The sequence below is a fragment of the Jaculus jaculus genome, chromosome 7 (genome assembly GCF_020740685.1).
Source record: "Jaculus jaculus isolate mJacJac1 chromosome 7, mJacJac1.mat.Y.cur, whole genome shotgun sequence".
NCBI lineage: Eukaryota > Metazoa > Chordata > Mammalia > Rodentia > Dipodidae > Jaculus > Jaculus jaculus.
The window spans coordinates 113034593-113059227 of record NC_059108.1 but is presented as its reverse complement, the minus strand read 5'-3'; the positions used below and the strand labels follow the sequence as shown (position 1 = coordinate 113059227).

General features: G+C 40.3%; 1 protein-coding gene across 2 annotated transcripts in view; it reads right to left on the bottom strand.

Annotated features, from left to right (window-relative positions):
• Arid4a (AT-rich interaction domain 4A) overlaps nucleotides 1-24635 on the bottom strand; it is a 90783-nt gene that overhangs the window by 14782 nt on the left and 51366 nt on the right. For both annotated transcript variants that reach the window (XM_045154492.1, XM_045154493.1), the window contains exons 12-18: nucleotides 18443-18515; nucleotides 16998-17092; nucleotides 16753-16850; nucleotides 14855-15086; nucleotides 8447-8694; nucleotides 4934-5128; nucleotides 393-477 (exon numbers count right to left, since the gene is read on the bottom strand). In XM_045154492.1, the coding sequence (XP_045010427.1) occupies nucleotides 393-477; nucleotides 4934-5128; nucleotides 8447-8694; nucleotides 14855-15086; nucleotides 16753-16850; nucleotides 16998-17092; nucleotides 18443-18515 (1026 nt within the window). The remainder of the gene's footprint in view (nucleotides 1-392; nucleotides 478-4933; nucleotides 5129-8446; nucleotides 8695-14854; nucleotides 15087-16752; nucleotides 16851-16997; nucleotides 17093-18442; nucleotides 18516-24635) is intronic.

Here is a 24635-nt window from a genome sequence, read left to right as displayed (position 1 = left end):
GAGGATTTTCAAGACAATGAACCTCCTCCATATGATACTAAAGGATGGGTGCATGTTAATGCACATGTGTCCAAACTCACAGATGGCACAGCAAACTCAAGCTGTACCTCCTAGGTGCACAGGCTCCAAAGTAAACTAGGGACTGTGGTGTGTCACTGTAGGTTGGTCAAATGCAACAAGTACACCAATCTAGTGTGGTAATGGAGTTGACAATGGGGAACACTACACATGTATGCGGGAGAGGGTCTAAGGGAAATTGTACGGTAAATCCCTGTACCTTTTCACGGTTACTAAGAATGTAAAAATTTTCTATAGAAGTTCCTTACACAAGGCTACTATATCATCTGAAGAATTCATGTACTCATCAAGATCATACGAATCTCTAAACATACCTTAACTTTCTTCTTTTGTTTTTTCTTTGGTCCACCTTTGTCCAAAGGCCAGATTATCCTGTCAGCCTTCACCCACTCATCATACCTTAAAGAAGAAGTATTAAATTTCACAATGATACACTAATAGAAGATATTCACTGCACACACACACACACACACACACCAGGAAGATAAATGAGTTTTGTTTCAATCACTGGCAAAAATATAAAGGGCACAAGAACTGGTCTGCTGGTAAGACATGCCAACAACTAGACCAGGCACTCTATAGCTACCATCAAGGGAGAGAACTTCTCAGCTTTGAATGTTGAGTTTGCTTATGTAGACCTCCCAAACTATTTGAACTGCTTTGTTTTACACAATATTCAAACATCTGAGATTCTAAGCAAGTTTTATACTTGAATTCATTCTACTGAATGAATGAATATTAAAGATAATATAAATTTAAATTTGCAGTATGATCAGTTCCTAATTAGTTATCAAGTCACATTTTACTTTCTTTTCCTCTCCAGAACCCTAGTATTTAGTGTTTCTAATAAAACTTTATTCTGAACCATGCCACTTTAGAATCTGAAGTCATTTAGAGGTATTTAGATGTAATTTTAAGTTTGTTTTCTTTAACTCAAATTGAAGACTCATTTTCCATGTACCTTTTTACAAAAGATTATCATCACTTTTAAATTTCAATATAATCAACCCAAGTCACTAAGAGATTATTAAGAAATTAAACTTTCTAGAACTACATAACACTTACTACATTATACAAATGTAACAGATATTTATAGTATTCAATCAAAATCTAAGACTTGATTTGGATTTTTTTTCTTTTTTTTCTTTTTTTTTTGTTTTTTTGAGGGAGGGTCTCACTCTGGTCCAGGCTGACCTGGTATTAACTATGTAGACTCGGTGGCCTCGAACTCATGGTGATCCTCCTACCTCTGCCTCCTGAGTGCTGGGATTAAAGGTGTGCGCCATCATACCCAGCTAGATTTGAATATTTAAGTAAAGTAAAACTGTAGGCAGTCTTACTTTAGACTATATCATGTGAATAACTCACGTATCTGAAAATCACACCCTCACTTTATATCCAGTTATCATGGAAATGTGGGAAGTAGTTAACTCCAATGTACACAGGTTTCCACTGAAATACTATCTCAGTACCTATACTACTGCACAAAAGGTATTTTTGTAATTTTTTAAAACTTTATTTTCAAGCAGCAAGAGATAATGAGCTCACCAAAGTCTCTTATCATTGCAAAGATACTCCAGATGCCTGTGCCAATTTGTTCATCTGATTTATTATGGGTAGTAGGGAATGGAAGTCAGGTAGGCAGGCTTTGCAAGCAAGGGCCTTTAACTGCTAGCCATCTCCCCATCACAATTCCTCTTTTCAAAAAATCATTTATCTATTTATTTATTTGGGTCTCACTCTAGCTCAGGCTGACCTGGAAGTCACTATGGAGTCTCAGGGTGGCCTCGAACTCACGGTGATCTTCCTACCTCCCTAGTGCTGGGATTAAAGGCATGTGGCACCACACCCAGCTTCTATATGAGAAAGTATAGGCACACCAGGTCCTTTTTCCACTGCAACTGAACTCCAGATGCATGTGCCACTCTGTGCCATGTGGCTTTACATGGGTACTAGGGAATCAAACCTGGGCTGTCAGGTTTTGTAAACCAGCACCTTTAACCACTGAGTAATCTCCCCAGCCCCTAAACTAATTTTTTTCTTTTCTTTTTGGATTTTCAAGGCAGGGTTTCACTGTAGATCATGCTGACCTGGAATTCATTATATACTCTCAGGGTGGCCTCAAACTCATGGTGATAATCCTACCTCTGCCTCCCGAGGGCTGAGATTAAAGGCATGCGCCATTGCTTTCTCTCTTTCTTCTCTTGTTTTTCTTTCTTTCTTTTCTTTTTTGTTTTACAAGGTAGAGTCTCACTCTGGCCCAGACTGACCTGGAATTCACTATGGAGTCTCAGGGTGGCCTTGAATTCACTGTGATCCTCCTACCTCCGCCTCCTGAATGCTGGGATTAAAGGTGTGTGCCACCATGCCCGGCTTCTCTTTTTTATTTTCTTTCTTTCTCCCTCTCCCTTTCTTTATTTATTGGTAAGCAGAGAGAGATGAGAGGGGTAAGAGAGAATAAGAATGGGCATGCCAGGGTCTCAAGCCATTACAAACTCCCCCAACTGCATCTGACTTTATGTAGCTACTGAGGGATTGAACCTGAGTCATTAGGCTTTGCAGGCAAGTGCCTTAACCACTAAGCCATCTCTCCAGCTTCCCAAAACTATTTCTTGCTGGATTAACCCAATACCTAAAATTTTTGATACAGAACAGGCTGTAAATACTGTATCAGACTTTTAAGTACCTATTGTGCTTTGTTATCTTATTTAGACATCAATTCATTTGGACATTACTGAGAGCTTACTAGTAATGCTAGGCACTGTATGGAGAAATATGCAGAGAACAGAGGGAACCAAGTCTCACTGTCATGCATCTCAATTTGATATAAATGACATAGATAATGCAATTAAGGATAGCCTCTTAAGTGGACACAGCAAGGAAGTTGTCTACCCAATCTAGGGCTAACAAAGAATTAACGTCCAAAATCATCCAGAACATACCAGATCGCCAAAAAGTACAGGCTTGATTTGAAGTAATTTGGTGCAGCCTATAATGGCCTGGCCAAAGTGGTGCTTTGGGAAGGTACTCATAGAACCAATATTGCCTAATAAGATGATCCTAGGATCTCTCAACTAGAAACTAGGACTCCCCTGATGCTTCCAGATGCTCTCAGAAATCGGGACAAAATTCTCTAGAAACTATAAGGGTTCTATTTCAATGAGAAAGCCAGAATTTTACTATCTTTCAGGAAGATGTAGGGAAAATGCAAATCCATGTGAGTAAGCAAGTAACTAGTGAGGGAGGTAAGAATAACAACCTGGACTAGAGAGGTGGCTTAGTGGGTAAGATGCTTGCCTGCAAAGCCTAGGAACCCAGGTTCAATCCCTCAGGACCCACATAAGCCAGGTGCACAAGGCGGCACATGCTTCTGGAGTTTGTCTGCAGTGGCAGGAGGCCCCAGTGTGTTCATTTTTTCTCTCTCCCTTTTTACACGTATGTATGTATGTATGTATGCATGCATGTGAATAAATTAATTAAATATATATGTATGTGTGTGGTGTTGTTATTTTTTTTCCCAAGGTAGGGTCTCACTCTAGCCAGGCTGACCTGGAATTCACTACGTAGTCTCAGGGTGGCCTCAAACACACAGCGATCCTCCTACCTTCCTCTGCCTCCCAAGTGCTGGAATTAAAGGCGTGCGCTACCACGCCTGGCAATAAAAATATTTTTAAAAAAAAGGTAAGAAGGATGATATCAGAGAGAAATTCTGTAAAGCAAAACAGAGATATACTCAGACACTATAGAGTGGAAGTTGTGAACCAAATAAATCTGAGGAAAAGAAGGCGGACATAATAGCTGAGACTGCAAATCCAGTGATACAAAATGGGTAGGTAGTTCTTGCCACCTGAATTCAGAAATACATGGTAATGACAATAGAAATTTTATGCTTTTATACTTTATTCATCAACATTCTTGTAAGTGGTGTCAAGTGAGAACATCAGCAGTCACTGAGCACTTACTAAGTGCTGGTGTTGCTTTAAGTACTTTACATGTCAATACAGGTATAATTTTCCAGCTTCTCAATAAATAATTGCACTTCCCCTGTCCCCCTCATATGGAGGTGAGGGAATCAAGTCATACAGAACACACATCTGCTATGCAGAGAAACCATAAAGAAACATGGCTCTAAGGAGATCCAGAGCTACCTAAGACTCCAGACCATACTGACTTCCTAAAGGCTGAAGTTTGAAAAGCTCACATAAAGCCAGATGCACAAGGTGGCACATGTGTCTGCAATTTGTCTGCAGTGGCTGGAGGCCTTGTCAAGCCCATTCCCCCCTCTCTAATGAATAAATAAATATTTTAAAAAGAAAAGAAATGCGGACAAAGTTGAGAGCTGTGGTCTGGCTCCCTGATTGTGTTCTGCAGTGTTTCCAAGGAATCCTGGCAATCCTTGTTTCCACAAGACCTGACCTAAGCATTCATAAATTCACTTTTGTTGTTTGTTTTTTGTTTTGTTTTTCAAGGTAGGGTCTCGTCTTAGCACAGGCTGACCTGGAATTCACTAGGTAGTATCATGCTGGCCTCCAACTCATGGCAAGTCTCCTACCTCTGCCTCCCAAGTGCTGGGATTAAAGGTGTGCGCCACCACGCCAGGCATGAATTCACTTTTTACCCTGTGTTTTGGGCATAGTGTTCCATGGCTCCCCTGTTCCATGCTCTCCTCTCTGAGTATCAAACCTGAGCTGTTCCAATGGAAGATCCTGTTGGTCTCTGACAGGAAGCACAAAGTCCTTGTAACCTGGAACCCAAGTGGGCTTTGTAAATCCACACAACCCCCACCCCACACATCTTCACAATCTTAATCTTTTAAACCACTGAAAACATTTCACTAGTAATAGTTATTGCTTACCTCACATTCCATCCATAATAATGTACCAAGTATAAAACTTCTCCATCATCAATTTCAGTGCTTTTAATGCTGGCTTCATAAATTTTCTGAGTTTTCCCTCGTCCATATTTTACTTTCACTTTAGTTCCTGTTAGGCAGGGCTCCATGTCTTCACCGTCCTCCCCTTCAGAGTCACATTTGCTTTCAGTTTCTTCCCTGTAGTAAATTACAACATTGATAATGCTTCTAATATTTTGGTGGAGAACAAATTAATAAATGTTAAAAGACTCCAAGGTGCAGAATATTTACAACCTAAGTATCACCTTAATAACATGTCAGTGGAGGAGGAGAAGAAGGAGGAGAAGGAGAAGATTTTTATGGACTACTTAGTATGGAATTTATTATGTAAAGGTGCACTGCACAAAGGTAAGCCCCTATGTCTTACAATCAATAATCACAGTTAATGATGACAGAGAGTCAAAAAAAGTCTTTTTTAAAACAACAAGGTAAAAATATGCCTTAAGTCAGGTGTGGTGGCACATGCCTTTAATCCCAGTATTAGGGAGGCAGCGGTAGAGGATCAGTATGACTTCAAGGCCTGCCTGAGACTACATAATGAATTTTAGGTCAGCCTGGGCTACAATGAGACCCTGCCTCAACTCAAAACCATATCCCCCCCCCCAAAAAAATGTCCTGGAAGATCTTTGGGATTTATATTCAAATATTACTTATGAAAATTATCTAAAGGTAGCTTCCAGCAACATTACCAGACGGCTGCTCCACTACTACTTTGGGCTCACTTTAAAACATCTACATTGGTTAGGTGGGAACAATAATGAACAATGGCTACCTACCTTAGTAACCAAGTCTCTTAAACTAATTTTTGTTTTAAATACGAAGCTGCTATAAGATAGTGCTAGGAGAATACAACTTTTAAGTTTTGTAACACTTTCTATTTTTAAACATCTCTCAGCAGCTCTCTTTGATAATTAGATATAAAAGTTCACATGGGAAGTACAATAGTATTTCAAACCTTTACCTTAAAGCATCCAAAGGATTCAGAAGAGAATTACATCAAAAGTAATTCAGTGTTACAAGAGTTTTAAGAGCTTAAGGAGATATATTAAGCACTTTAGTAAATAAAGGACATTATTTTAGTAGCCCATAAGGGACATGACTGATGCTTTGACAACCCACTTGCAATGGGGACATTTTCTCTCCAAGGACATTTAAAAATATACTGAAGAAGTAATTTCAAAACATCAGAAGAAAAATTACTTAAAATAGGTGCTCCATAAACTCTCTACCTTTAAGAGTTATGATATGGGATGAGACTACAATTTGTTGTCTGCATATTCAATTTTTATTTGATGCAGTACTCTTCATATTTGAATGTACTTTTCTCTGCAAAATATTTGTTTAATTACTGTTTTAAAACTATATGCTATTCATATACATATATGCATTATATATACACACATATATATGGAATCACTACATTTTATAATAAATATTGTGAATTACATTGGATTTTGAGGCTTATTATGCACAAAACTTCAAATTATAATTAGATCCTTTTTTGGTTTTGTTGTTGTTGTTTTTTCTTTTTTCTTTTTTTTTTCTTTCAAGGTAGGGTTTCACTCTAGCCCAGGCTGACCTGGAATTCACTATGTAGTCTCAGGGTGGCCTTGAACTCAAGGTGATCCTCCTACTTCTGCCTCTGGAGTGCTGGGATTAAAGGCATGTGCCACCACGCCCAGCTAGATCCTACTTTTTTTTTTTTTTACATATGCAAAAGAATTCACATTTATTGGTTCAAATATAATACCTAGCACTTGGTAAACATGCATTATCTAAGTGGTCACATTTCCACAGGTAGTCAATTCACAAAACAGGGTCCACTCCTTAACAACAAGCAAGTGTGGTATGCAGCAGAGGGCATGACTAGTCTGTAGATCCCTCCAACTAGCATTTGGGCATGCAGGGTGTATGATGCCAGGTTTGTAGGCCACCTTGGCCAGCATTTTGGGAATAAGGGTTCAGAAACATCTTGTTGATAAGATTCCTCCACAGGGCTGTGGGTGGAGGAAGACTGGGAAGCAGCTCGGGTGCACATGTCATTGGAGTCCCCAATAGAGGTGTTTGTGGGAGGAAGTGCTTTTATGCTATAATGCATAGGAAGCAGGTAGAGGCCACTTTAAGGCACTTTTTCTTCCCTAACTGGACAGGAGGTAGGCCCTGTTTTTTCTTTTAAAGTACCTCACCTTTGCCTAAATATTTAAAATAAAGTACTCATTATATTCAATTATAATTCTTTTCTCTTTTTGTAATACCAATTATATTGCAGTGCATAATTTGTTTTTTTTCACTAAAGTAATTCAAATGTAATTCAAATGTACCTATTCATACTGAACCAAATACTTCACACACTCACCAATTACTTCTACTTTTCTAAACATTTATTCTGCAAGTATTTTATTTTTAGGTTTTTGTTGTTATTTTTTCAGGTAGGGTTTTACTCTAGCCCAGGCTGACCTGGATCTCACTCTGTAGTCCCAGGCTGGCCTCAAACTCACAGTGATCCTCCCACCTTAGCCTCCCAAGTGCTGGGATAAACGGTGTGCACCACCACGTCCGACTGGTTTTATTTTCAGAGAGTGTCAGCTACTAGTAGGGTACAGCAGCCTACTTTGTCAAAATTTGGCTTAACAACTCTTAATTTCCAGAAAATTTAGTCTTACAAAAAAAAAATCAAATTAGCTGGAAAGAATGTTTATTTCAAGTAAATGTGTGATACTAGCGTTGGTCATTTAAATTTTGATTTTAGTAGTATCTAAAAATTAGTAAGTTCATTTGATAACATGTACAATATAATAAGACAGTAACTAGGCTGCCTAATTTTTAGCTATGTTTTAAGTCAACTCATTGTCCATGCAAGTCTAATAACACAGGGGGGAAAACACAGTTTTTACTCAACAGCAAATAGGATGAACATTAAAAAGCTGGAATTTATTGATGTGATGTGGGGCAAGAATGTATTTTCCAAACTTGAATCAGGGGTGCATGCCACTTACTCTAATACAGTAACTTGAAAAAGAAAAAAATGTCTTAAATAAAGCTAACACACAGAAACATCTGCCAGGACTGTGCACCCATGTGTTTGTTAGCTTTCCCACATTGTACCTTTTTTAAAATGGAATTTTTGCTGTCGCTGTTTCCTCTTGTCCACTTCCTCCATTTTTCTCCAGCTCCCTTCCCTGCTGTCAACTGCAGGACCTTTCTTTTGACTGGGTGGCGCAGCCTTCTTTGAGGCCACTGTTTAGGGCACAAGTGCTATTAAAACGGTGCGACCAGTATATTCTCCAATTCCGAAAGGCAATACACATCATCTTCACAATGTGTCTCACCTTCATTAGACAAGAGGAATGGAAGTCCCAATAAGAAGACATTCCCTCAAACCTGAATTTCTAAGCAGGAACAAGCGCTGCTGTACCCAGACAGGTGCTTCTGGAGAACAAACATAAGATAATGTACCTCTCGTGGCTTCTCTCTTCCTCTTCATCTGAGTCTTTATCAGAATCCTCTTGGTTTTTCATCTTCTTCTCTTTTTGCTTTGGTGTATTTTTTCTCCCCAGCAATAGCTCATTTTCTTTTTTCTCTGAAATTTCATAGTCCTCATCTATATCCTGATTTTCTGTATCATCTTTTAACTTGTTTTCTGTTTTCTCTTCTTCAATTTCCTTTTTAATAGAATTTGTATCTCGAACAATTCTCCTTCGTCCCTAGTAGAGGGGATAAAAACATTATAGGACAGATATCACTACACAAGGGGAGAGAACACAAAGAGGCGTCTTTATACTATTCCCTGTACATCAAAGCATTGACAGTTGTGCTTTTTGGCTGGGGTTAAGTGGCTGAAAACAAAACTAACTCTCATAAAGTAAAAAAATAATCAAGACAAACTGCTAATTGCACTCAAATCTACCATGATTCTTGGGCTATATACTTCATGAGAGAGAACATTTTCTCTTGGTGTGCAGCTCAGTGGTAGAGTACATGCTTAGCCAGTACAAAAGCCTGATTTAAGTGCCTCACACTCTCCACCACCAAAAAAAGCACATTTTCATTTATTTATTTATTAGAGGGCAAGGGAGACCAAAAATGGGTGCACCAAGTCCTCCAGCCACTGCAAATGAACACCAGACATGCACCACTATGTACATCTGGTTTATGTGGGTTTTGGGGAGTTGGACCTAAGTAAGCCCTTAGGCTTCACAGGCAAGTGCCTTAACCACTAAGCCATCTCTCCAGCCCACTTTCTTTTCTTTTTTACAGATGACACTTTGCACATGCTAGGCAAGTGTTCTACTGCTGAGAACATTCTTTGTTTTGTTTACTACAACAAAAACTCTAAATAAATTATCTACATGCCAGAGATAAAAGTAACCAATAACAGCCAGGCATGGTGGTGAATGCCTTTGATTCTAGCTCTCAGGAGGCAGAGGTAGGAGGATTGCTGAGAGTTTGAGGCCAGCCTGAGACTACATAGTAAATTCCAGGTTAGCCTGGATTAGAGTGAGACCCTACCTTGAGAAAAAACAAAGTCACCAATAATAACCTAAACAAATCAGCCTTCTAAACTAACTCTTCTCTGAAAGTGCTGTGGTCTCCAATTTTTTTTTTTTTAATTAAAAGAATGTAATTTCATCAATGGCCAATGTGAGAAGATATGTTGGGTATGCAAAGCATGCACTGGGTCACAGCAAGAACTGTCATGGCTCTAGCAGGACTAGTAGCCTCTTGCATGCTCCATTATCTATGAAACTGGGAAGCCAACCTGCAAGATTTTTCTTCAAGTCAGCCTCACACAATGGCAGACTTCTCTTCTACTTAGAATACAGCAAGAATTAAAAAATAAATAAAAATAAAACATAAGGGTCTGGAGAGATGGCTCGGTGGTTAAGACACTCAATGCAAAGTCTAAGGACCCAAGTTTGATTCCCCAGTGTCCATGTAAAGCCAGATGAACAAGGCAGCGCATGCATCTGGAGTTTGTTTGCAGTTGCTGAAAGCCCTTGGTGCCCCCATTTTTTCCTTTATCTGTCTCTCTCTCTAATAAATACATAAATAAAATATGGATGTTGTCATGGTGGTGCAAACCTACAATCCCAGCATCTGTGAGGCTGTTGTTGGAGGATTAGGAGTTCTAAACTAACTTGGATTTACACAGGCCATTTGTAACTAAATAAATTTGATGAAAAAGTTCTGTATGTTCCTGGTGTACAATGTGATGTTTTGAAATAGATGTACTGTGTGTAATGGCTAAATATTTACCACAGAAAAATAAATAAAATAAAACAGGGCTGGAGAAATGGCTTAGCAGTTAAGGTGTTGTGAAGCCTAAGGACCCAGGTTTGATTCTCCAGTACCCATGTAAGCCAGATGGACATGGTAACATATGCATCTAAAGTTCATTTGCAGTGGCTAGAGACCCTAGCACAACCATTCTCTCCCTCCCCACCTCTCTCTCAAATAAATAAATAAATAAATAAATAAATAAATAAATAAATAAATAAATAAAACCCACCTAAGACAAAAGCTAAGACCTTATTGATAAAGACACCATATGCTGCTGACACAGAGCATGGAGAGACCTGGCTGGAATTCAGAAGAAAGCCAGTCCCCAGACAGTTAGCCTGTCTAGTGCTGGAAAGTGCTACATGAGCTGCTGGGGGAAAGTGGTCAACAACGGTCTGAGCAACCAGAGGTCTAAGCTACTCAGAAACAGACACCATGACAGGATGTACACACCAGTGCAATAGTGGCTCACAGTCTCATGAGGTAACCAATAGCCTTTTGATTGGCTAAGAGATCCACTCAGTGTAAAGGAACCCGTATCTGGAATTGGGAACCAGATCAGAATCCTATGAAGACAAAGATTATGTTCTCCAGGGTCAAGCTCTCACTCACTAGTCTTTGGCTAAAAGAAGAATTACATACATCAAATTTGCCCTAAATGAATAATGCTTATCCCATTTAAACTACGCTGACTTCACTCCCCTTGGAGAGTCTGCTCTTTTTCAGAAGGTAAGGAGGCAGGAGGAGACAAACCACCCCTCACACTTCAGCCAAGCCACAGCTGAATCCACAAAGGAATTGGGAAGACAAGCAAGAGTACTGCTTCCATGCACCAGGGTGTAGGAGACAGACCCTGAGGATACTCAACACCTACCAAAACAAAGATCCAGGGGCTCCTAAGATCTCATCACTGAAATAGAATTAAGACTCACCCACCACCGCTCAGGAAATTTTGCAAAAGAGGGGGACAAAAGATTGTAAGAGCCACAGGTTGAGACATCATTCCCAGAGTCATTCCCTCCCCCTCAAAAATAACTTACTGATGCTCCCACAATGCATAAATCACAACCCCATGGGGAATACCTGCAACCCTACTGAGAAGCATCCCCAACGGAATGGGGGCAGAGATGAGGGAAAAGAGGGTGCCAACACATGATGTATCCATACAAAATATATTGTTAATAATAATTTTTTTAAAACTATGAAAAGTAAAATAAGTTAAAAAATAACACCAAGGGCCAGCAACTTAGAAAGCAATAGGGGAGCACTTCACAATTATCTCAGAAAATTAAGTTTACCCTAGTGCTATCTGCACCTCAGAATCAGATGAAATGCACATTACAGAGCACTGGAACACAAGCTGCACGGTAGCAGAGGCTGTGTTGCAAACTATGTAACCCCAGTCTAGACAGTGCCTTACATGAGATAGCTGTGATGTGACTATCTGCAAGTAAATGAATAGAAACAACTGATCTACTAAAATATAAGTCTGCATACCCTTGTGCCAGAAATCCCATTTTAGAAACACAGCTTCAGTATGCAGATTAATGAAGAAAATGTTTTTACAAGTGTAATACAGCATTTAGAAATACTTATTTAGGGCTGGAGAGATGACTTAGCAGTGGTTAATGAGCATGCCTGCAAAGTCAAAGACCAAGGTTTGATTCCCCAGGACCCACGTAAGCCAGATGCACAAGATGGCACATATGCCTGGAGTTCCACTGCAGCGGCTAGAGGCTTTAGCATGCCCATATTTTTTCCTCTTTCTCTGCCTCCTTATCTCTCTCTCTCTCTCTCTCAAATAAATAATAAAAATATATTTTTAAATTTATTTATTGTTAGCCAGGCATAGTGGTGCATGCTTTTAATCCCAACACTCGGGAGGTAGAGGTAGGAGGATGGCCGTGAGTTCAAGGCCAGCCTGAGACTACATAGTGAATTCCAGGTCAGCCTGGACTACACTGAAACCCTACCTTGCAAAACCAAAAAAAAATTTTGGTCTGGAGATGGCTTAGTGGTTTAGCGTTTGCCTATGAAGCCTAAGGACCCTACTTGGAGGCTCGATTCCCCAGGACCCACGTTAGCCAGATATACAAGGGGGCACACGCATCTGGAGTTCATTTGCAGTGGTCGAAGGCTGTGGAGCACCCATTCTCTCTCTCTGCCTCTTCCTCTCTCTGTCACTCTCAAATAAATAAAAATAAATAAATAAATTTTTTAAAATAAGCAGTGTGTTATTTAAAAAAATTATTTATTTGAGGAGGGGAGGCTCTTTATGTACGTACTAGAGAAATCAAACCTGGGTTGTCAGGCCTTGCAAACAAGTACCTTCAGGAACTGAGTCATTTCCCCATCCCCAATTACAGCATCTTTTTGCACTAGTGAAAAATTGGAGAATATCTTGGGAAGGTCGAGTCATATGTCCACACACAGACTACACGGCAGAGGTTGCACACAAGACAACTCTGTCTACAGACATACAACAGAATATTTTTTTTTTAATTTTTTTTGGTTTATTTTTATTTATTTGAGAGCGACAAAGAGGCAGAGAGAGAGAGAGAGAGAGAGAGAGAGAGAGAGAGAGAGAGAGAGAGAGAGAGAATGGGCGCGCCAGAGCCTCCAGCCACTGCAGACGAATTCCAGACTCGTGCGCCCCCTTGTGCATCTGGCTAACATGGGTCCTGGGGAATTGAGCCTCGAACCGGGGTCCTTAGGCTTCACAGGCAAGCGCTTAACAACTAAACCATCTCTCCAGCCCATACAACAGAATATTAATCATCTTAAAAAGAAGGAAATTCTGAGGATGTGAAGTAACAAAGATGAACTTTGAAGACTTTATTTATATTGTGTAAAATGAGCTAGTCACAGAAAAATTATTCTACTTGTCATTAGTTTCATGGGTTCAGGAAGCAAAAGGAGGAAAGAGTGAGGAGTTAAAGACAGCAAAGAGTTGCAGTTTGTTGTTTGGTTTTGATTTTTTGAGGCAGGGTCTTGCTCTAGCCCAGGTTGACCTGGAATTCGCTATGGAGTCTCAGAGTGGCCTCCAATTCACAGTGATCCTCCTACCTCTGCCTTCCGAATGCTGGGATTAAAGGTGTGTGTGACCACCACTGGCAAGACTTTCAGTTTTGAAGGCAAAACAATCCTGGGCTGGATGCTGACAGAAGGCAATGACAACTGCACAGCAGTGTGAACTTAATGTAAGAAACTGAACACTTTAAAGTAACAATAAAGCTGGGTGTGGTGGCCCACGCCTTTAATCCCAGCACTCGGGAGGCAGAGGTAGTAGGATTGTCGTGAGTTCGAGGCCACCCTGAGACTCCATAGTGAATTCCAGGTCAGCCTGGGCTAGAGTGAGACCCTACCTCAGAAAACCAAAAAAAAAAAAAAAAAAAAAAAAAAAAAAAAAAAAAAAAATATTAAAGGAGCCAAAAAACTAACTGGCACATTTTAAAAAATTTACTATAGGATTACACATACTAGAAAACAGGTAGAATGATGATCAGTTAGAAATAGAATTTCTTTCTTTCTTTTCTTGGGGGGGCGGGGGCCGAGGTAGGATCTCACTCTGGTCCAGGATGACCTGGAATTCACCATGTAGTCTCAGGGTAGACTTGAACTCTGGGCAATAATACTCCTACCTCTGCCTCCCGAGTGTTGGGATTAAAGGCGTGCACCACCATGCCAGGCTTAGAAATAGGATTTTTAAACAAGTACAAGGAAAGGTGATTTTTACCTACCTTTTCATAAAATATGACTCAATGAAAAATAAAGACATTACAGGAATTGGAATTCTCTGATAGACTGATTTCTGGTCCCTTAGATCAGCATGGTAAAATGTCAATTCTCATAAAGCTTGTGCACGGATGGAGAGGAAGGAAACAGTCAGAAGATGAGCCAATGTGCATGTCAGCAGCATGCCCCTGCACCTACAGAGTGCCAGAAGTTCAGACGGCCCCAGGGTGAGAGACATATCCACTGAGAAACAGTTTAGTGCACACTTACTGCGCTGAGCACTATTCTACAAGCCTGTGAACTTGTCAGTGAACAAAATCAACATGTCTTTGACCTCGCTGAACAGTGTGAGGAAAAGAGAGAGTATATAACAAACAAGGAGCACGTAAGTAAATTATGGAAAGGGGGTGTGTTAGAGGGAGGGAGGGAAGGAGGGAGGATGCCAAAGAAAGGAAGCAGGTGGGAATTTTTAAAAAGGTCATCAGTAAAGACTTCAATGAATACATTTCAGCAAGACCTATAGAGACTACGAAGAGTATGTGAGATGGTGCCAGATGAGGACAGCCTAAACAAATGCGCTGAAGTTACAGGCAAGAGCCACCATGCCTGGTGAGGAATTCAGGTACAGGAAATCATGTGTGATCTGTAGATAGGCAATTAAGCTGGTCTGGCCGAAGCAACACTAAATACCAGAAATTAAACTAGTATGTATGTATGTATGTATGTATGTATGTATGTATGTATCTATCTATCTATCTATCTATCTATCTATCTGTCATTATCTATCTCCACAAGGAAAAGAAAAATGTGAACTACTGCTTAATCCAGATGCTACAATTAAATGCTTACCCTTGGTGACTTTAATTCTATCTCTTCTCGTTCACTTTCACTGTTTGAGTCAGTATTTTCCTCAGGTTCACTCTTCACTTCTAGTAGAGGCATTTCTTGATCTACCTTCGGAGACTCTTCCATTGATTCTTCTAAGTCTTTTTTTTCCACTTTTACTTTTGGTTCATGATGGTGAATAGTTCTGAACTGAATATTTGCAGAACGGCAGTACTCCTCAAAACCATAGAGATACCTAAACAAAAAATATTTCATCTTAAGAAATCATAGTCTTGACTTGGCTCAGTGGTTAAAGGTACCTGCTTATAAAGCCTGCCAGCCCAGGTTGGATTTCCCAGTACCAACATAAGGCCAGAGGCACTACATGGTGCATGGGTCTGGAGTTCATCTACAGTGGCAAGAGGCTCTGGAACACCCATGCTCTTTTTTCTCTCACATATGTATACATAAAAGAAACCTTAGTCCTTGCATTTAATTGAACATTATGTAAAAAAGAAGATAAAAATCCAAGCCCTTTTTTTTTTTTTTCCAAGGTAAAGCCTCACTCTAGCCCAGGCTGACCTCAAACTCACAGTAATCCCCCTACTTCAGCCTCCCATGTGCTGGGACTAAAAGCATGTGCCACTATGTTTGGCAACATTTTTTTTTTCTAAGTAGGGTCTTGCTCTAGCCCAGGCTGACCCAGAATTCACAATGTAGTTTCAGAGTGGCCTTGAACTTATGGTGAGCATCCTACCTCTGCCTCCCAAATGCTGGGATTAATGTGTGTGTCACAACATCCAATTTTAGTCTTTCGAGGTAGGGTCTCACTCTAGCCCAGGCTGACCTGGAATTCACTAGGTAGTCTCAGGGTGGCCTCAAACTCACAGTGATCCACCTACCTCTGCCTCCAGAGTGCTGGGATTAAAGGCGTGCGCCACCACGCCCGGCTCCAACTCATTATTTTAAAGCACTTCTTTTTTTTATTGATAACTTCCCCTAAGTATATACAATAAACCATGATATTACTCTCCCACCACCCAAGTCATTTTTTTCAAGTACTTTTTCTACCCTACTACCTTCTAGGTGCATTAAATAGGATTAAAAAAATAAATACTGGGGGCTGGAGAGATGGCTTAGCGGTTAAGCGCTTGCCTGTGAAGCCTAAGGACCCCGGTTCGAGGCTTGGTTCCCCAGGTCCCACGTTAGCCAGATGCACAAGGGGGCGCACGCGTCTGGAGTTCGTTTGCAGAGGCTGGAAGCCCTGGAGCGCCCATTCTCTCTCTCTCCCTCTATCTGTCTTTCTCTCTGTGTCTGTCGCTCTCAAATAAATAAATTAAAAAATAAAATAAATAAATAAATGAATGAATAAATAAATACTGGGCTGGAGAGATGGCTTAGCAGTTAAAGTGCATGCCTGCAAAGCCTAAGGATCCAAATTTGATTTTCCAGGTCTCATGTAAGCCAGATGCACAAGGTGACACATGCATCTGGAGTTCATTTGCTACAGGCCCTGGAATGTGTACATGCTTTCTCTCTGTCTCTAATAAATAAATTAAGAAAACAATCATAAATACTGCTGGCAGCACCAAGAAGGCTGAAGTAGGAGGATCGCCATGAGTTGGCGACCACCCTGAGGCTACAGTGTGAATTTGGTTATAAGGCTGGGCTACAGCAAGACCCTACCTCGGAAAACAAACAAACAAACAAAATGTCATCCTGAGAAATTCATAATTACAACAAATGCACACAGCAGTCATACTGCTCTAAATATGTACCTAACTACAGCCCACGAGCACTGCCTGCACCCTGCTTTCAGGAAAATCTTCAGTGTCACCCAGTAATCATGTTCTTTGATACACTGCGGTTCCAAGTGTTAAACAACTAAAAGGAGAATATTTTTTAATGATACTATGACTTACTTTCTATAAGCAGTTTTTACATTGTAGGAAGCAGCTGAGTTCAAAATTGGAATGCCAAGGTCCATATAAATTTGCTTCCATACAGCACCACTATCAATCTGGAAAATTAAGTTCTTGTTAATGTTTGCAAAGACATATACCTTTACACTAACATTCTATGTTATGAATTATATGTCTCAATACAACATTAGATGATCTAAGTTTTTATCACATCAACACATACTTAAGATCAATGTTATACTCACATTGTCACATCCACCCTGATGATAAACCAGCCTAAAGAGTTTGAAGAGATTGAGGTCTTTATAGCCCAAAACTGGTGGTTTGTTGATTGGAGTACCTTTTCAACATCAGATGGTAAAAATAACATGTTTATTCAAGTGAGTGAGGACACTGACTTCTAATTCACCATATTTCGTTACAGAGAGGTATATGTTTAAAGGACCTTAAATCATGTAAGACAACACGAAATTTTCTCTATGTTCTCTAGTGGGGACTTTTAATAGTTTTAGGAGTTGTACTTCTCTAACAGTACATTACTTTTCTTCAAATGAAAAGGGCTAAATTTTGAGGCTGCAAGGTATGGCCAAGAGTTGCTCATTCATTTCAGCATAAGCAAAAAAAATGGCTTTTAAGCCACAGTACCATTCTTATTAGCTAAATACAAATGTTAAGACAATTAGGGTCCAGGGAGATTGCTCAGAGGTTACGGGTGCTTGCTCACAAAGCCTACTGACCAAGGTTCAATTCTCCAGCTTCCCATGTAAAGCCAGAAGAACATGTGCTTGCAGAGCAGGAGACCCTGACATGCCCACACACACACACAAACACAAACATGCAAATAAATGAAAAAATAAACAAATAAAAAGCTCTTAGCAGTTAATTGCAGGATTTCTAAAAGTCACAGAATGTCTAGCACTGATGTTCTAGAACTAATGAATGTTCAAGGAGTTTCTAGTTATGTTTCTAGTATTATCACTGCTATTAGAATCCTATCCAAAGCCAGGTGTAGTGGCACACGCCTTTAATCCCAGCACTTGGGAGGCAGAGGTAGGAGGATTGCCATGAGTTCGAGGCCAGCCTGTGGCTATATAGTGAATTCCAGGTCAGCCTGAGCTAGAGTGAGACCCTACCTCAAAAAAACCAAAGAAGAAAAAAAAGAGAATCCTATCCAACTCAGACAGAGACCAATCTATTTAGGATACCAAGGATCAGGATAGTTTACATGCCACAAACATATTGCTAATAATAAGTGGATATATACATTAACATTATGACTACTCACTTTCTATTTCCTTTTTTTTTGTCTGTTTTTGGTTTTTTCAAGGTAGGATCTCACTCTAGCCTAGCCTGACTTGGAACTTACTTTGTAGGCCTACGATGGCCTTGAACTCATAGCGATCCTTCTACCTCTGCCTCTTGAGTGATGGGCTTAAAGATGTATGCCACCATGCCCAGCTCTATTTCTGAATATTATAATTTTTCTCTTTAGGTGCCAGGGAGACCAAATTTAATTACATAAAAACTGACTTTCTATGTGTTTCTATGCAAGTAAATACTGTTTTTATTCTGAAGCTTTAACTATCAGGTATAATTGATTCATAGGCTTTAACTGGAATATAGTAACCCAATGATTACTAACAAAAACAATGCATATATTTAGAAAAATCAAGCTATAAAAATGACATACCTCTGTCTTCCATAAACTTATAAAGCTGTTGGAGGAAGTTGTCCCTCTCTTCAGGATCAAGTTCTTCCTCAGGCTGTAATGGCAAAAGATGAATGTATGACACAGTAATCAGGAAGAGATGCATCATCATCATCTGCTTTTGTGAAACCAATGGACAATGGTAGGTTTTAATGCTTTGTTTTGGCTGTAATGAGGATCACACTCAAGGCTTCACAAATGCTAGCCCAGTATTCCAACCATCCCTAAGCAGCTTCATCCTTAGCCTTTTAAATAAACACACACACCAACACACATACATATTTTTAGTTTTTTGAGGTGAGGTCTCACTGTAGCCCAGGCTGACCTGGAATTCACAATGTAGTCTCAGGGTTGCCTAGAACTCACAGTGATTCTCCTACCTCAGCCTCCCGAGTGCTGATTAAAGGGATTAAAGGTGAGTACCACCACACCTGCATGCCTTTTAAATATTTTATTTTATTTTTAATTAATTTATTTATTATGGGGAGGATGAATGAGAATGGACCAGGGCCTCTAGCTACTGGAGATGAACTCGTAAACATCTGGCTTACATGGGTACTAGGGAATTAAGACTGGGTCCTTAGACTTGGCAGGCAAGAGCCTTAATTGCGAAACCATCTCTCCAGCCCTCTGGCCTGTCATATTAGCTATACAGTCTCTAGCTTTATTCCAATTAACACCTACCAGACTCTATCCCTAGCCCCAACTCCCTTTCCCCCCAACCTAAGTATGATCTCACTCTAGCTCAGCCTGAAACTCACTCTATAGTCCTAAGCTGGCCTCAAAGTCACAGTGATCCTATCTTTGCCTCCCAAGTGCTGGAATTAAAGGTGTACACCACAACTCCTGACCCCAGGAAATCCGCCCCCCCCCCAAGCAGAAAGAGACAGAGAAGAGACAGTGTATGAACAGAGCCAGGTGTGGTGACAGAGGAAAGAGGAGCACCTTGAGCTCTACATAGTGAAACTACATAGTGAATTCCAAGTCAGCCTGGGTTAACAGTGAGATCCTACCTCAAAAAAAAAAAAAAAAAAATTCTTTTTAATTTATTTGCAATTGGGGTGGTAGGGGGAAGGAATGGGCGCACCAGGGCCTCTTGCCACTGCAAACAAACTCTAGATTCATGCATCATTTTGTGCATTTGGCCTTGCTTGTGTACTGAGGAATCAAGCAAAGACTGTCAGGCTTTGCAAGCAAGCACCTTTAACCCCTGAGCCATCTCTCCAGGCCCATCCCTAGCCATTTTAAATTAGATACACAGTCTCTATCTTTATTCCACTTAATGCTAGCCTGGCCTCTGAGTACCATCCTAAGGAGTGAGAGTAGCCAAGAGGACAAGATTCAGGAATGGAGTGGAGTATTAAATTTTCACTCCAAGTTTTTTTTTTTTTTTTCAGGAAACTCAAAACTGTTTTGTCCAATATATGTGAAAACAAGTCTTTTACAAAAATCATTAATTTAAAATCAAAGTTGTGGGCTAAGGGAGATGGTTTAGCAATTAAGGCACCTGCCTGCAAAGCCAAAAGGACCTAAGTTTGATTCCCCAAGAAGACCCATGTAAGCCAGATGCATCTGGAGTTCGCTTGCAGTGGCTGGAGGCCCTGGGATGCCTATTCTCTCTCTGTCTCTCTCCCTCTCTAAAATAAATTAAAAATAAATAAATAAATAAATAAATAAAGTTGCTCCCCAAACAAGCAAATAAAATCAGCCCACCAACTACAACTACTGAACACAGTAAGGCTGGATCATTCTCTGGTAAATTGTAGTGACATATATACACAAATATATAATGTGTGTGTTCACATGTGTAAATGTGGGTGTGCACATGGCACAGGGCACGCGTGGCAGTCAGATGACAACTCTCTGGGAGTGATCCTTGCTTTCCACCTCCTTTGAGGCAGGGTTCTTGTTCTGCTCTGTACCTGGCACACACTTCTGAGCTTCTGGAAAATCCTCCTGTCTTCTCTTCCTATCTTCCCCTCAGGGTGATGGCATTACAGAAGCCTGCCATTACTTCCAGCTTTTTATGTGGGGTCTGGGAATTGAACTGCTGTTACTCAGGCTTCAGTGGTAGGTGTTTTAATTACTCCCTAGCCCAGCTACATGTTTTTGTAGATAAAATCTGAAGGTTAAGGGTTGCAGAGATGGCTCAATGGATAAAGCACTCACTACTGAAGCTGGAGTACCCATGTATGACTCACAGGCCCCATGTAAAAAGCTGGAAGCTATGGCTGACACAAGAAGGGTGGAGAGGAGAACTGCCTGTAAGCCCAAGGCAAGCCCAGCAAACAGCAGGGGAATACAGAGGTTAAAACCCTACCTCACATGAGGGGTACAGGCAAGGACTGACCCAAAATTTGCCCTCTGACCTCCATGAGCACACCATGGTTCATGTGTGGTCACACATTCACTCACATCCATAGACATTCACATACACACGAATAAATAATAAAATACTTGATAGTTAAGTCATTATATTAATGGCTAGCAAAGAGTATTCTAGGATCTATGAGGAGTCATGGCCATAAAATTTTAAGTTTAGGTAAAATTGTAAGATGTAAAAATAAGTAACGAACATAAAGACCTGCATGACAGGACACTTTCAGCCAAAATAAATATAAACATAATTTTAAACATAAAGTTTTAAATTTATGTGACTTTACGAAAATTAAAACTACTTAATTGCTTCGAAGTAGTAGTAGTACGTCACCGATCATACACACACACACACACACACACGTTTTTGAAGGTATCTGTTATTAACCCTCTTGTGGAACGAAATGGCATGCTAGAAAATGCTTTCTAGTTAGAACACACCTCTATAACCTTTATATGCAGCTGGCATATGCTACTGCAGGTTTCCTTCTTTGTCCATGGCATTTTCATACCTACAGAATCTCTGCCATCTCTCAAGGGCTTTAGAGTGGGAAAGGACCCTCGGAAGGGGAAGTAGAAGAAGGACTGGCTAGAATGGTCAAGAAGTCTTTTAATCCTGGCACTTAAACAAGCATGTGAAGAGTAACTCCACATCAGAGGAAGAAGGGGGGTTAAGAATCCAGAAGGCACACACACGTGCTGGGTGCAAAGTCTAAGCAGGCTACAGAAGAATTACGTCAGTGTTTTTACAAGGTTTTAGCAAAGAACGAAACTAGTAGAATGAAACAATGAAGTTATTACAACAGACCACAAGGAGGAGGATGACTCAATTAGTCTTGACTCTTGGTGGTGATGGAGAAAGATCACCCCAGCTAAGGAGGAGAGGAGTTATGGCAAGGGTCTTATTGGAGACCCAAAAGGGGAAGAAATAAGAATGGCTAAAGATGTTGGTAAGGCACAAGTGACAGTCACTTCCTGTCATTCACCTTTCTCAGATATGCCCAGCTAGAAGTGGGATGGAAGAGAAATGCAACTTATTTTTAGAAAAGCTAACACATACTTTGTTTTAACTATTAACTTTCTTAGCTAGAAACTCTACTTTCCAGAGTACCAAGTCACACGGTGTCACGACTATCAATACCGATCAGTAAAAAGTGACTCACTTTACACAAAGCCTGAGGCCTACCTGACTCAGCACCAGATTTCCAGCATGTATTATATCGAAGCCATACTCTGCTGATGGGCAAAGAGTAACTGAATTACATCTGTGTGACTTTCCTGTATTGTGTGTCATGTGACATGTCACAGTGTTTGATGATGGGCATCTCAGCTTTCAAGGACCCTACAGCACTTGGGTTATATATAAAGCACAGCCCCCTCCTCTGTTTGAGTTCAGTATACTATGTTTATTTTCAATACAAAAATATTAAATTTGGGGGTAAAATGTTATTTTACTTTATGTATTTATTTATGGTTTTTCAAGGTAGAGTCTCACTCTAGCCCAGGCTGACCTAGGATTCACTATATAGTGTCAGGGTGGCCTCAAACTCATAGTGATCCTCCTACCTCTGCCTCCCAAGTGTTGGGATTAAAGGTATGTGCCACCATGCCTAGCTTATTTATCTCTCTTTTTTTTTTCCCCAAGGCAGGGTCTCACTCTAACCAGGCTGACCTGCAACTCACTCTGTAGTCCCAGGCTGGCTTCAAATTCACAGTGATCCTCCTAACTCTGCTGGGTTAAAGGCATGCACAACCACACTCCGTTGTAGAATATTATTTTATTTTTTAAAATTTATTTATTTGACAAAGAAAGAGGGACAAAGAGAGAATGGGTGCAACAGGGCCTCCAGCCATTGCAAATGAACTGCACATGCGTGTGCCCCCTTGTGTGTCTGGCTAATGTGGGTGTTGGGGAAATAGAACCTGGGTCTTTTGGCATTGCAGGCAAACACTTTACCCACTAAGCCATCCTCCAGCCCAAAAATATTATTTTAAACCAAAGTAGCTATGTTTCACCTTCACCTCTCTTCTGGCTCGCTTCATTGCATCCTCTCTATTTTTACATAGTGGGCTGCTAAAGCTTTTGACACTGTAATTTGTTTTAAATAGTTATCTACTTTGTGAGATTAAATTTTTTTTTAATTTTTTTTATTTGCATGCTGAGAGATATAGGAGGCAGGGAACTGACACACCAGGACCTCTAGCCACTACAAAGGAACTCCAGATGCATGTGTGACCTTGTGCATCTGGCTTTACGTGGATAATGGAGAACTGAACCCAGGTCTTTAGGCTATACAGGCAAGCACCTTAACCATGAAACCGTCTCCCCAGCCCTATTTTCTGAGAATTTTTTAAAAAGTTATTTTCAAGCAGAAAATGAGATGGAATCAGTGCATTAGGACCTCTTGCCAGTGCATATGAATTCCGTATGCATGCACTACTTTGTGCATCTGGCTATAATTGAGTTATTGGGGATTGAACCTAGGTCGTTAGGCTCCTCAGGCAAGCACATTACCCACTAAACTATCTCTTTAACCCCCAAAAATAATTAAAAAGTGTTTATTTGGGGATGGAGAGATGACTTAGCAGTTAAGTGCTTGCTTGTGAAGCTTAATGACCCCAGTTCAAGGCTCCATTTCCCAGAGCGACATAAACCATGTACAAGGGGGCGCATGCATCTGGAGTTCATTTGCAGTGGTTAGAGGCCCTGGTACACACATTCTCTTTCCCTCCCTCCCTCTCAAATAAATAAATAAAAATAAAAAATTTATTAAAAAATTATTTGTTTACAAGGAGAGAGAGAATGCAAGAATGAATTAATGAATGGGTGTACCAGGGCCACTGCAAATGAACTCTAGATGTATGTGCCACTTTGTGCATCTGGCTTTACATGGGTACTAGGGAATCAGACCCAGGCCACTTGGCAGGCAAGCACATTAGCCACTGAGAAATCTCCCCAGCCTAGAAAAAAAATTCTTAAATACTTATGAAACTTAATCCTCAGTATAGTGTTCTCACTGATAAGACAATTTTTTCTTTTGTTTTTTTGAGGTAGAGTCTCACTTTAGCCCAGGCTGACCTAGAATTCATTCATTCTAGTCTCAGGGTGGCTTTGAACTCATGGCAATCATCCTACATATGCCTCCCAAGTGCTAGTATTAAAGACATGCACCATGACACCTGGCCTATACAGTAAGTTAAAACCAAAACAGAGAACGTATAGATAATCTGTTGTAGGCTCCAGTAAGTTTGCTTGACAGGAACCATGGGATAACACATCTAACTTTCCTTCAAAATGTCTCTCATATATATGCAGACATAGTATACTGCAAACGAACTCCAGATATGTGCGGCCCCTTGTGCATCTGGCTAACGTGGGTCCTGGGGAATCAAGCCTCGAACCGGGGTCCTTAGGCTTCACGGGCAAGCGCTTAACCGCTAAGCCATCTCTCCAGCCCCCTGGCTTACTTTTCATTTAAAAACTACCATGTCCTTAAGAATAAATAGATAAATATTAGGTACAGTCAACTAACAGAAGCTAAATATTTTAACAGTGATCTAAGAAAAGACACATCTTACTGAAGATATATGTTATAATAAAACATGTATTTTACTGTCAAAGCACCTCGGTGAAATAGCAAATAAAAGCTTAAATTAAAAAAAAAAAAAAAAAAAGCTTAGCCAGGCGTGATGGTGCACGCCTTTAATCCCAGTACGCAGAAGGCAGAGGTAGGAGGATCACCTTGAGTTCGAGCCCACCCTGAGACTACATAGTGAGTTCAAGGTCAGCCTGAACTAG